The sequence below is a fragment of the Leguminivora glycinivorella genome, chromosome 1 (assembly GCF_023078275.1).
Source record: "Leguminivora glycinivorella isolate SPB_JAAS2020 chromosome 1, LegGlyc_1.1, whole genome shotgun sequence".
Classification (NCBI taxonomy): domain Eukaryota; kingdom Metazoa; phylum Arthropoda; class Insecta; order Lepidoptera; family Tortricidae; genus Leguminivora; species Leguminivora glycinivorella.
The window spans coordinates 30426806-30441383 of NC_062971.1; the positions used below are offsets into that span (position 1 = coordinate 30426806).

The following is a 14578-nucleotide window of genomic DNA, read 5'->3' on the forward strand; positions in this document are numbered from 1 at the left end:
CTAAGTAGCTCTCGCTCTCGGTCGGCGCAGTCACACATTCGTTCTCGATCCAAACCGCTCGCGCTCGCCGATCCTATACTGAACTAAATGAGCAAAGACCGATTCTCAGACCACGGAAAGATTCAGTTCATTTCGGTCATTGATGGGATTTTATTCCTAACAGTTCATAGTTCGTGAACGACACAAGCCTAGTCAAAGTGGATTTCGATAACATAACCTCTAAAACCTATTTAATATATTAAAATATTTATTTTACATCATAAAAATGCAATTAACCTTAAGGCTGTTGGCTAACAGACATCCGTCGTTTATTGCCAGGACGGTATTTGTAAAGAACAACAACGTAGACGATGCTTGCAGGTTGGTTAACAGAATCCTTGGCAAAGAAGGAATCTTAGAGCAGTACAGGCTAACAAGATATTATGAAAAACCTTTCCAGGTATAGTTTTGTTTACGAGTCCTCGTGTTTAAAACTTCCATTTTATATTACTACATTCTACTCTCATGTACATTCTTATTTAATTTGTTTTAGACGAGACGACGCATCAATCATGAAAAGTGCAAAGCTATCTACAACGAAGATATGGAGAGGAAAATTCAATTTGTGCTTCGCAAGAACAGACATGAACCCTTCCCTGGATGCCACTGATGCCCTATCAAATTTTATTTCTACGGTTCTGTACCAAAAAAGTAATAAAGGAACCCTTAATTATCAACAATAAATGCATTCCTGCATCCAAGTAGAGGGTATATGTAAAAGATTTTACCTGGATTTAAAGTTTAATACAACAATAAACAAAAGCTAGCAAAACTATTAGCTTAGCACTCCTGCATAACAATGTATGTATGTGTGTAAATTTGCTAACTGTACATAAGGGTGTCATATGGAATCTAAGGGCTGGTTGCATCAAACCGTCTGTCACTGTTAAAGCGTTCATTAAATTTTATTGTATGGGAAGTTCCATAGACATCTGCTGCGTGACGATGATGTGTGTCAAATGTGGTTGATGCAACTGGCCCTAAGTGCATTTGTTGTTGATAATCACTAGTTTAGTAATTAGAATAATATAAATAAAACACTTATAAAAATAAAAAAGACCGTCATTCATTTTTGCTTATCACAAAAAATACAGAGTCTTAGCAAAATATTTACAAGTAAATATTCACATTACAAAACTGAGATTATAAAAATAGAGCTAAGAATAATTGTAGAAGCGACTAGATACGTTTGGCGCGGAGGCGGGGCGTAGGGTCACGTGTAGTTGTAACAGTTGTGCCGGAACTGAAACAGAGAAAATTGACAGTAAGATCAATATGGTGAAGACAAACTATATTGCTTTAACTCTACCATTTGCACACATATATTATTATTATTATTTATTAACCAGGCAGGCAGTTGTAACAACTGATAGTTGCATGTATCCAACTATTCTTTCTTTTCTTTGTGTTCGAAGAAAAGTACGATCCATGGCTTATTCGTCGAGAAACCTTGACTAATTATGGTTTGCATGTAAAATACATTAAATTTGCTCATATTTAAATCAAACATCTTTTATTTATTTATTATATCTTTTTTATAATGAACATTTAAGTGTGCCCCATTTTTGGCGTGTTCAACCTTTAAGTAAGTTAGATTGTCATTGCGATATGGTACCGATCAATTTGTGTTAAAAGTTACGTTTCTTTAAAGACATTCTTGACAATAACCTATCCAATGAACAATCATCGTAATTATGTCTAATATTTGACCACTTCCATTTTTTTGCCGAGATTTATTCTTTAAATTCATTAAATAGTTATCTTGTCGGTCATTGAGGTATATGTACTACGTACTAGAGGCGACGTTGCCAAGCAAAAACACTGCACATGCTGACAAATGCGCGGGGTGCGGGGAGCGGTTATTTACGCGTAGAGTAGGTCTACCACCAGATGTGACACATTATTATATTCTGCCTAACGGGAATTTTACATTATAGTTAAATACGGATATTCTAGTCAAACTTATTTATTTATTTACAACTTAAACAATACAAAATAAATGTGCTGTATTTATCTTCTTCTTTAAAATACACAATGAACATATATATGTGTGGTCAGTTGGTAACCAAGTTTCCTCAGCACGATTTTTTTGGACAAAGCGTATAAATTGTTCCATTTTTTCATGACCAGGCCGAAGAAAACTGCAAAAAGTGAGCGTGCTAAAAATACAATTTTACTCAAAAACTATTAACTATATATATTAAAAAAATATATTTTTTTAAATATTTTAGTAACATAATTATTGAAATAGTAAGTAGTTACTTATTAATTTTCCAAATAGAAATATTAGAGATGAAACACATTACATATGTAGTAGGAACAGTGTAAATGGCACATCTGCGCGGTTAACTTTTTATAGTCTATGATTGCGTCACCAAAATGGCGGCAGTGTCGCGCCCGCTCGCGAGTTTGTAGAATATTCAATCTTAAAATATTATAGACGAGTTTTTTGTTTAATTTACCGATGAAATGTCACACCTTGGCTTTTATTTGATTTCCTCGAGTGATTAGTACAATTTTTAAACACACAAGAAGGCATTTTTCACGTGGAAAGTAAATGCATCACGGCACGTCACTGCACCGCAAGGACCCGGTAAGGACTGACAACGTTGCGGTCCAGTGGACCGCAGTGCGTTGTGTAAAAATTCTCTTAGCAACGTCGCCTCTAGTACGTAGTACATATACCTCAATGTTGTCGGTTCTTAAACTGGTTGACATTCAGATCACGTCTTCTGGTATTTGTTCCATGTTTTGACCACTGTTGCTCAGAAAATGTTTACGAGGGTTGTTTTTAGATAGTTCAGATATTAGTTTGTACAATATGTACATAATACTCCTTTAAATACATACCTGCACATAGAAATGGTAGCGGTAACAGCGGTGGCAGGTTTTGATGCCGCAGCGATAGCTTAAACCTCCTTGTGGCTTGCCTTTGCAGTACTTAAGACCACAAGGATACCAATTAACACAGACCTAAAAGAAAACATGTATTATTACGTTTGGAATGAGAGTCATGAGACAGAAAAATAGTAGTTGCTGGCAGCAGAGATTCTCAAAGCTCATGGGCATATGGTGCATTCCACAACAGCAAATAAAGAAAGATGTGGCTTTATCCTTCAATTCATTGCACGCTCATTGATAATTAATCACAGATAATGAAATTCTTGCCCTTCTGGCATCTGAAAATGAACCTACGTCATACCTATCTAAACTCTGTCAAACAAGTCTTGTCAGTAAATAAAAACAAAGAAAACTATAGGTATCCTTTTCTCTAGCACCCTAAAGAAAGGGATGCATATAGTTTTCTTTGTTCTTATTTACTGAGAGGAAAGACTTGTTTGACAGAGTATATCGTCACTACTTTTAAAAAATCTCGTATCTCACGCTGCTCCTCAAAGTTAAAACGCAGTAAGTCTATATGCATTCCATACATACTTACTACAATTTTATTTTCATTGACAGACGGAGATACAAGTTTTTTTTAAAGTAGTGACGATATTAGTTTATTGCATAGCCAAAAGTGTCAAAATATTACACAGCTGGGCCGGATCTAGGGTAGAGCACCCGGCCCTGAGCGACAGAAGCTCTTCTACATGATATAAATGAAAATGAAATGAAAATGAAAATGAAATATTTATTTTTCAAGTAGGCATATTACAATGCGCATATGAACGTCAAATAAAGCTACGCCGGCTCTAACCCTACGCCTCAGCCTCGAGAAGATTTCAGTCCCCCCTCAGTTGGGAGGGGGGTATCCACTATGGGACCGGCAAGAAACTCGGCGGGCAACTTCTTTTCAAAACATTACATCTTATAATTAACATGCATTAAATAACAACATACAATTTAACATGCAAAAGTATTCATCAAAGAATATGAACAGACTAGGTACTCTATGGAAATCAATTTCAATAAATTATATTATTGCTTAATAATACGTCGTTCTTCTTCAGAGAAAACATATCAAATTGTCATAGAAGAAAAAGATAATATGAATCTCAATATCATTAAATATGTAATTTACCTACACAACATAAAATATAAAATATTTGATGTGCTTTCTTATCTGAACTGTGTCCTCTATACATAATACAATTATTTTAATTGCTATTAGTTTTTTGTAGTTTCTGGTTCGGGCCATGCATGTTTGTCTGTCAAATAGTCCTCGACTCTGTAATAAGCCTTTAACATCAATGATTTTTTTAAGTAGTTCTTAAGAGCTGGGAGGGGTAATCTCAAAGCAGTGTCAGGTAACTTATTATAAAAATGAATGCATTGCCCAACAAATGACTTCTGTACTTTACGGACACGAAACTTCTTTATGGCAAGCTTATTTTTGTTTCTAGTGTTATAATTATGGATATCAGAATTCTTAGTGAAACAGTCTAAATTCTTAACAACATAAATTATACTATCATAAATGTATTGGGAAGCTACAGTTAAGATATTAATTTCTTTGAAGAGTTCTCTTACTGATTCACGTGTTCCTAAGTTGTAAATAGAACGAATGGCTCTCTTTTGTAATACAAAGATAGTCTGTATGTCAGCTGCTTTGCCCCAAACCAGAATACCGTATGACATTACACTGTGAAAATAACTATGATACACTAGGCGAGCTGTCTCAACATTAGTCAGTTGCCTGATTCTCCTAACGGCGTATGCGGCTGAACTTAATTTGCTTGCTAGTTTCTTTATATGAGGACTCCATTGTAGATTTTTGTCCAATGTTAAACCAAGAAACAGTGTTGTATCTACCATCTCTAAGCATTCATCATTCAAAAGTATTTTTGTATCGATTGGTTTAACATTCGGCAGAGAAAATCGAATACATTTGGTTTTCTTAGAATTAAGAAGTAAATTGTTGACAGTAAACCACTGCAGTACATCAGCTAACGTGCTATTAATTACATTGTAATCCGTAGATTTTCGGTCAACATTAAAAAGCAGTGATGTATCATCAGCAAAAAGTACTATTTCACAAAAGTTTTTCACTATACATGGCAAATCATTTATATAAACCAAAAACAGGAATGGACCTAAAATTGAGCCTTGTGGCACTCCTAATTGGACTACAGTCCCGCTAGAGCGAGTTTTGTTAACAACTACTGTTTGTGTTCTATTGCTAAGGTAAGAAGACATAAAGTTTAGGGCATTTATAGACAAACCATAGTGTTCTAATTTCAAAATGAGCGTTCCATGATCCACACAATCAAAGGCTTTTGAAAGATCACAAAATATGCCAATTGCATCACAAGAATTTTCCCAAAAATTATATATATGTTTAATGAGTACCGAAGCAGCATCGGTCGTGGAACGGCCCCTTGTGAAACCGAACCAGTAGATCATTTAACATTAGCTTCTCAAAGACTTTACTTAGTACAGGAAGTATTGATATGGGACGGAAATTGGTTATATCACTCGAATCACCCGATTTAAAAAGCGGTATGACTTTGCTACATTTCATAAGATCTGGAAAGGTGCCTTGTGAAATTGAAATATTATATATTACGGCCAAGTAAGGTGCTATTATATCTATGACATGACTAATTACTTTAACTGATGTTCCCCATAAGTCTTCCGTTTTCTTTAAATTGAGTGACTTGAATGTTTTAACAATATTTACAGAGTCTACTTGACTAAATTCAAATGAATTATTACATTTCTTAACATTAGCACAAAGTAATGAATGGGCTTGAGCCGCAGAAGAATGTAAACATTTTGTGGTGTTAACGGCTATATTTGAGAAATAATCTTCGAATGCCGAGGCAACATCGCTGTTCGACACTATTTGTTGATTATCTGATACAATGTTGACTTGACAATCGCGTGATTTACATTTACCAGCTTCTTTATTTATAATACTCCAAGTTGTTTTCACTTTGTTGTCCGACACTTTCAATTTAGAACTAATAAAGTTTTTCTTGGCAGTTAAACACACTTTCTTGAAGATTCTTGAGTAGTTTCTTACATAGTCCAGGAATTCTGAATTCTTGTTCAGCTCTCTCTCACCATAAAGTTCATAAAGTCTTTTTCTACTTTTGTGAATACCTACAGTAGCCCATTCACTAAACTTTGTTTTAACTTTTGACCCACTAATAGATTTCACTTTGAAATTGTTATTAAATTGATTAAGAATTACATTGAAAACATCTTGATACAAATGATTACAGTCATAATGCGAAAATGGTATTATAGACAAACTATGTAGAATTTCATTTTTGAATGATTCCAAGCGAGATCCAGTAATGGGTCTATATGTTATTGTTTGTGGAGTATCATGAATAACGTTTAAGAAAGCTGCCCTTTGGCCGCTGTGATCGGAATGAAAACAGTTAAATAATTTCTTATCTATACATTCACAGTTACAAAAAATATTATCTAGGCATGTTGCACTAGTCACACCTACCCGGTAGGTTCAAGAAATAAATTAAATAAATTAAATGATTTAAACAAACAGAACATTTTAACAGTATTACTAGATGACTCGAGCAAGTTAACATTAAAATCTCCACATACAATAACATGTTTTTGGCCCTTGCATACTAATAATGAGTTGGTATGTACCTCCATGTGACAGATGCACTCTTTCCCCCTGTCCGTCTCGCTCACACACGGCGGCAGCGCAGCCCCGTCCGCGTCCAGGGCGCGCTCCGGAAACGGCGTCACTAGACTACTGTACGACGATTGATCTAGACCTGAAAATACATCCATCCTGTATCTATGTAATAAAATAAAATATCATTTTTTTTTATAATGTGTCTCAAGATTTACGCAAGTTAATAATGACATGAAAACAAAAACAAAACATTAATATCTATAGAAGGTACTGAATCTGCCAATTTCACACTTATCACACAATTCGTAACACCTCCAATGTGACCCTTGTAGATGGGTACTTTTTTGTGTGTGTCCTACTGTCCACCCCCTTTATTAGGTTAGAAAAACACCTGTCAATTACTGTAAAGCCAATGTTTTTAACCCCCGACGCAAAAACGACGGGGTGTTATAAGTTTGACGTGTCTGTCTGTCTGTCTGTGGATCGTAGCTCCCGAACGGATGAACCGATTTAGATTTAGTTTTTTTTGTCTGAAAGCTGAGTTATTTGGGAGTGTTCTTAGCCATAGTTCATGAAGGTCGCGGTCGGGGGTTTTTCAAAATTTTAATTTTTTATAGGTTATTGTCGTTTTTTTTTAACCCCCGACGCAAAAACGACAGGGTGTTATAAGTTTGACGTGTCTGTCTGTCTGTGGCATCATAGCTCCCGAACGGATGAACCGATTTAGATTTAGTTTTTTTTTGTCTGAAAGCTGAGTTAGTCGGGAGTGTTCTTAGCCATGTTTCATGAAAATCGGTCTACTATGTCGCAGTCGGGGGTTTTTTCAAAATTTTAATTAATGAAACTGGATAAACTAAGTTACCTTTAGTCTATCTCCACATATATAAACTTCCTAAGTCTCAGTGTACCTGGCCAGCCTAGAGCAGAAATTGTCATCACTCAGTTGTACACAGCAGTAGCCTTCAGTCTGTCCCAACTCACCAGGTCTGGGCGCCCAGCGCGCCAGATCAGCCTGACGGAGGTAGACCTTGTCCTTGGCCTGTGTGCAGTGCCGAGCAGCCGGCGCGGACAGCAACGCCACAGCACGTGCGCCTGAAGCTGTTGCTGTGGTCTGCCTCCAGCCTCGGACTTCCTCTGCTACTCTGACTGTGCCTGGATTTTTCTGGGAACAAAGTTTTTTTTTAAATGTTAAATACGTAAAAATAAATGATCATGCTGACATACAGAAGTCAACAATTTTCTATATGTTTAGCCAATAGTTTTAAGTCAATTTTATATTGGGAAATTAAGGGGCATTTTTTTTGTAAATTCACAAATCAGCACAGAAATTAATTCTTAATTTTTTTACATGCTACAGGGCATCCTGTCTCTGCTTTGCGTATTTTTGACATAGAGGGTTCTAGATGATGATTATGCCATCCATCATCCATCAATCCATCATAAGTCATAAGTCATTTATTCATAAAGGTTATTTACACGTTATAAAAGAGACAAAAAAAACACATTAAATTAAACATTAAATGTGTCGTAGCAGCAAAATAAATAATGAGATCAATTATACATTATTTTTGTGTATATTTAGGAACTCTTCATAATCGTAGAAGGAGTGCTCAACAAGCCAACGTTTGAGGCGAGATTTAAAGCCGTCCAAGCTCTGGGCGCCGGTGACGCTGTCGGGCAGGTTGTTGTAGACGGTGGGCCCCATGATATGAGTGAGCTTGGCCGACTTAGCCATTCTGCGGTCCACGCCGACTAGCTTGTGGGCGTATCGTGTGTTATAAGTATGTACCATGCTTCGCGTTTTGTAGGATGCGAGATTTGTCCTCACATACATAGCCACTTGCAAGATTACCACTGCAGGTAAAGTTAGTATTCCCAGTTTTTGAAGTATGATCGTGCAGGAGTGTTTTGCGGTACCCGGGCTAATATCCGGACCGCACGCTTCTGGAGACGAAACACCCTTTCCCACCCGGCACAGCGTCCCCAGAGCTCCGCACCGTACTGGATCAGGGAGTGCACAGTGGCAAAATAACACGAGCGCGCAGCCTCATCCGACACTAACCTGGTCACCTGTCCTAACGCAAAACACGCGCTGCCGATTCGTCCGCTGAGTCTGTTAATATGATGGTCCCACTTTAGACAGGTGTCGATTTCAAAGCCTAAGAAACCGGTACTACTTAACTGGTCTAAAGCAGTTCCGTTCACAGATACAGCAAGTGGCCTCGTGCTGCGACCAGACAGATTGAAAACCAGGTAGTGCGTTTTTTTGAGGTTCAGCGCCAGACCATTGGCATTGAACCACTGTGCAAGCTGGCCCGCGGCCTCATTCAGTTTCTCTTCGATGGTGTCCACCGATTGCGCCGTGACAATTGCAGCAACATCATCCGCGTACATGAGGATTTCAGCAGCCTCTATTGCATGCGGCAGGTCGTTTAGCAACAATGAGAATAATATGTTTGAGACCGATGAACCTTGAGCTACACCCATAGTGGTTTCAAGTGGGTCTGATCTAGCCTTTCCACTATCTCCGACAACAATTTGAGATCTAAATTGGAGAAGGCTCTTAAACAAGGAGAGTGTGGGGCCATCGATCCCATAGTGCCTTAGCTTGCTGGTGAGGACTGCGTGGTCTGCGACGTCAAAGCCCGGGACAGGTCGCAGCATAATACAGCAACCTCGTGTTTTCTTTCCCTGGCGCCAACTATGCGTCGGACTACATCACGGGTCAATGAGGTTGTGGAGTGGCCCGTACGATAAGCGTGTTGTCTGTCAGATAGGACACTCGTCGACTCCAGGAAATTCATCAGGCGACGACTTAGACCGTTCTCAAATACCTTTGACAGCGCAGGGATAATTGAGACGGGTCTGTATGCATCCATATCCGCATTTTTACCCTTGCCTTTAAATATTGGCGCTATTTTGCTGATTTTTAGTGGTTTAGGGTAGATGCCCTCTTTTATACAGCGATTGAATAACTCGGCCATGGCATAGGCTAAAGGGATCGGTGCAGCCCTCAGTAACTTCATGTTTATCCCGTAAATGTCCATTGAGGCTTTAGGAGGGATGAGTGATGTTATCAAGTGATAGACCTCATCCGCGCTGAATGGCAGTAGCCTAAGAGATTGATCCGTAGGCGGCAGCGCGGCGCGTAGCTGGCGCAGGGCGCAGGGGCCGTCGGCGCGCGGCGCGCCGCACGCCGCCGCAGCGCTGTGGAATCTACAGTTCAGTGCGTTCACAGCATCCTTTTTACTAGCAAACAGTGACCCATCGGTGTTTACAATCACCTCTGTCACGTCCAGTCGAGGGCAGTTATTTTTGCCTCTCTCCCTGTTCACGACATTCCACAGTATTTTTGGTGTATTGTTGCCAGTTTTTATTAAGTTACTGTAGTAATTGGATTTTTCCTTCCTTATTAACATGTCAAATTTAATTTTGATGTCAGTTATAAATTTACAAATACTGTCATTACTCGAGTGCCGTTTTCCTAATTCTATCATCTCAAATAGAAAGGATTTAAATAATTTAATATCATTATTTATCCAGGTTGGGCTATTTTTATCTCTAACTACTTTTTTTCTCAGCGGGAAACATATGTCGAACTTATTAGAAATTATATTTATAAGTGAAGTTGCAAGGCTACTGGCGTCGCTATATTTTGTAAATATTAGACTCCAATCAACGCTCTCAATAGCGGCAGAAAAGTGTTGTTGGTTTTGCACTGTGAAATTTCGCGTATACAAGTGGGTGACTTTATTTGAGCGATTATCTCGCAGTCGCAGTACTCCCATAACAGCGAGATGATCACTCAAATTGGTAATGACGGGATCAACGCTAACGAAATCTATAGCTAGGTTCGAATACAGGTGGTCAAGGCAGGTCGACGTAGTAGCCGTCACGCGAGTGGGAAAGTCGACTTTATTCATCATACCATGGGTAGTTAGTAAATCGGACCATCTGTTTATGTCCGCGTTCGGTTCGCCTAAGCAGTTAATATTCATATCACCTACAATTACACAATTGAGCTGGGCCTCAGTTATCTTGTTGAGCAACCGTTCTAGATGTACCAAAAACTCATTATTGCTAATTAAATTTGTTCGGTATATGCAAATTATCGTTACGTCAAAATCAAGTAAATCTATTGCCGATATTTCACAATACCTCTCCATCGATAACTGAACTAAGTCACTGTTCTCAAGACATTTAATATTATCACGCGTAAATATACAAGATCCGCCGTGCGCAGTGACATTCCTACAATAACTGGATGCGAGTTTGTAACCGTCAATATTCATACATCTTAATTTATCCGTTGATAACCAATGCTCAGAGATTGCAAGAATGTCACACTTCATTTCGTTTTCTAATAGCACTTCCAGTCGTAGCGTTTTATTTTCTAAGGCTGCGATGTTTTGATGGCATACTTTAATTATTGTGAAGTCGTCGCAGTGTCCACATCATCCATAGTTATTGACTTTTTTTAACAAATTGGAACCCACACATTGTCTACGCGTGAAAAAACAATACATTATTATCATACATCGGAGTTTTGGGAGCGGGAATGATTTTCACTAGCCCAAAAAGGGTGAAAACGATGAACAACAGTCATTACTATAACATTTCTAGGTACATTTGGAGCCAGATACATAGTTTAATCTATATTTCAGTAATTCAAGTTACTATAAACAGAGTTATAAATACACGAATTTATTCCCGCTCCCAAAACCCCGATGTATGATTATTATTTACACAGAAAAAAGTTTTTTGTAAGCATGGTGAAGGCGAGTAAGAGTTTTACTAACCCATTCATGGCCAAGGACTGTCGAGCGTACACATCACGCCGGGCCACCATACAAACCGTTTTTAGCTAAAACGCGTGACTCAGCTCATGGGTCTCTGGCCTGGCGCGAACGCAAAATAAATTGCCGCTTATGAATCCGGCCAGTTGAACAATCTTATGCAACATTTTTACGAACCAACTGTTTTCTGTTCATATTCAAAATAAATGTATTTACTAATTTGTTGCTATTTGTAAGAATTAACATTTTATAGTCTGACCAGAAATATATGATTGTCAAGAGGATGCTGTTATTCTCATATAATTAATTAATAATACGGTTCAGAAAAGTATTTAAAAAATATTTATAATGAAATTCCGCAACTTAGCGCATGATTATGTATATTTCTAGTCATCCATAGCCAAGGTCACAAAAATCACAAAATACGAAATCACTGAAGAGCACTGCGACGAGTATAAAGTCGCCAACGAATAAATCATGACTAAATAGAATTTCCCATATTACTCTAAAATACATCCTAATATTTAATTTCTTGAGTTTTTGTCAAAAATACCACGTGAAAGATGAGACGACCGCTTAATCCGCCGCCGCTCAGGTGCATTCTTTGTTTATTGGCCAAGTGTCACCGATAATCTTACATGTGGCCTGTCATGATCTTTGTTTTGGTAAACGTCATTATAATAGAAACAATAGAGCACTTAAAAACTGTTATAAACACCACGCAAATGTTTAGAAAAAAACTTGTCTTGTAAATATTTGTCACACACTTTTATGATAATACAATAATTACTATTTAGTTTGTGACTGTTTAAGCCGCCCTGTTTTTGTAATGAAACAAAAAATATAGCATGGTAATAAGTTTGGTTCTTAGAAATGTTGCTTGCTGCCATCCAAACAGTTATCCGTTGTAAAATGGTACAATTTGCAACGAATTTCGTCATGAAATAAGCTTTAAAACAATGCAATAAAGTTTATTTTTGCGTGCTATGAAAATATGTGTAGATTTTACATGTAGCGCCAGGCCACGGTGACCCATACCTTGAGTCGGGTCTATAACTTCAGGCATATATATATTATTAATATTTTTGAAATGTGGATTCATCCATTTGCTTGGAACACGTATGTATCTCGAATTTCAGAATATTGACTATATTACACTTATAGTAAACCAAACTTGAATATTCTCGACCCCATTTCACTAAAAAAAAAACATGTTTAGAATGTTTTTTTCATTATTACCTTATGAAAATGGTTGTTAGCTCAAACTATACTTACATTATTACGTTATATTACGTTTTGTTTATGTTTAAATCAGAATTTATTCAGGACTCACATGCGAGTCATCGGCCCTGCGGAACTGTTCCACCATGACTCATAGGCTGAGTTGCTGGCCCTGAATGGGTTAAATAAATAAATAAATATTGGGGGACACCTTACACAAATCAACTTAGCCCCAAACTAAGCAAAGCTTGTACAATGGGTGCTAAGCGACATATAAATACTTAAATAGATAAATACATACTTATATACATAGAAAACATCCATGACTCAGGAACAAATATCTGTGCTCATCACACAAATAAATGCCCTACCGGGATTCGAACCCAGGACCGCAGCTCAGCAGGCAGGGTCACTACCGACTGAGCCAGACCGGTTGTCGGTACTTTTGCTAACAAGGGGGATGGGTTAAAAATAATTGTAATAAATCTGCTTTTCTAATACTTGGTTGGGCCCCTGTCAGGAAGAATAAGGCCTTGTGACGTGTGTCTCAGCTCCTCTTCTGTGGGCACCATCTTCATTCAAAGCTTACATTTAATGTCTTTACAGTACCAGTGTTACCAGTAAACTATAAAATGAGTATAATACCTGTCTCAGCTTGGCCATGGCATCAGGAGCAATGAAGTCTGCCTGAGCAGCATGTGTCAGGAAGCACAAGGTCTGTGTACCAGTCTGCCCCAGCTCCTCTTCTGCTGGGATCACCACCTTCATAGCCTCCACTTCCTAGAAAAGTATTCAGGTCATTAATTTTAATCTTTACTTGTAGTCTCTATTTTTATGAGTTGTTCTGCTTGTATGCTTAACTCAACACAGCTGATAGCACAGGGAAAACCGTGTGTAGCAAAAAGCGAACGCAACTGGCACTGAATGTGTTAAGCTATGAAATATTTTAATTTAACATATGTAAAAAAAAAAACTTGATCTCAAAACTTTGACGAGTTACAATGTTTGTAAGTTTAGCGTGAAATTTACAGTTAATACATAAAAGCTAAAACATATATTCAGAAGTTTTCCAGGAAGCCATAGTAAGAATAAACTGACATTAGCGAAGTCGACGAGCTGCGAGACGAAGACGCCGTCCATCCGCAGGAACTCCAGCGTCACCGTGTCGTCTGACACGTTGGCTGTGATGCTCTCCTGTACCACATCTCCGCCCTGCAACATACTCCCGGTTAAAGGTCGATACGACCGCCCACATACCACCAGCTTAATATCTGTTTTAATTTACATTAAAACAGATATTAAACATATCACAAAATCAGCCGAAAATATCACAGTAAATAGTCTCAAGTAACATCCCTAAAGGAAAAACCAAGTAGGAAATAATATTACAAGAATGTTGTAAAAAATTATCGATGTTATATGCTGAAATTCACAAGATTAATAAGTACAAAACTCAAATACGGACAAAGGTATATCATAACCTGATTTCTGACATTGATGAGAAGTTGCAAATTGGAAGGGGATATAAAGAAATAGAGTAGAAAAGTTAAAATAAATAACTTCATTTTCTATTTACAAGATTTTTATAAATTTATTTTGACAGCTTTGGCATTGTCTCGGTTTTTTTAGTGTTTAAGGAGAATGTTAAAAGTTTGTCAACTGTCGTAAATATATTACGACGTTATTGAAATAGGTAAGAGGGTGAAATTACTAATAAATACTGACATTATTTTACTACAATAATAATAAGTTAACCCAAGGAAAAGGTGTTTGGACATATAGAGTTAAATAAATAAATAATATTTGATTAAATATGTGTAAAAGTAATAACATACTTTATAAATGCCTCCAGTACCATTCCATTCTACGCACAAGAAGTTGAAAACAAGAAATACTTAAATTTCAATATTCAATAAATAAACAATACTAAATCAAAATAATGTATTCTTTACAATAAACTTTATAA

General features: G+C 37.4%; 2 protein-coding genes across 2 annotated transcripts; one reads left to right on the forward strand and one right to left on the reverse strand.

Moving 5' to 3' along the window:
• The first annotated feature begins 197 nt into the window (after nt 1-197).
• LOC125225660 (28S ribosomal protein S21, mitochondrial) lies at nt 198-674 on the forward strand. Its single transcript, XM_048129477.1, has 2 exons — nt 198-439; nt 533-674. Exons 1-2 carry the CDS (start codon nt 266-268, stop codon nt 647-649), a joined length of 291 nt encoding a protein of 96 aa, XP_047985434.1. The 5' UTR covers nt 198-265; the 3' UTR covers nt 650-674.
• Nucleotides 675-1153: 479 nt separating this feature from the next.
• LOC125225651 (out at first protein) lies at nt 1154-14240 on the reverse strand. Its single transcript, XM_048129467.1, has 7 exons — nt 14094-14240; nt 13711-13824; nt 13258-13392; nt 7577-7757; nt 6604-6734; nt 2890-3012; nt 1154-1282 (listed from the first exon to the last, which is right to left on the reverse strand). The coding sequence occupies exons 1-7, from the start codon at nt 14175-14177 to the stop codon at nt 1253-1255; spliced, it is 798 nt and encodes a 265-aa protein (XP_047985424.1). The 5' UTR covers nt 14178-14240; the 3' UTR covers nt 1154-1252.
• Nucleotides 14241-14578: the final 338 nt, after the last annotated feature.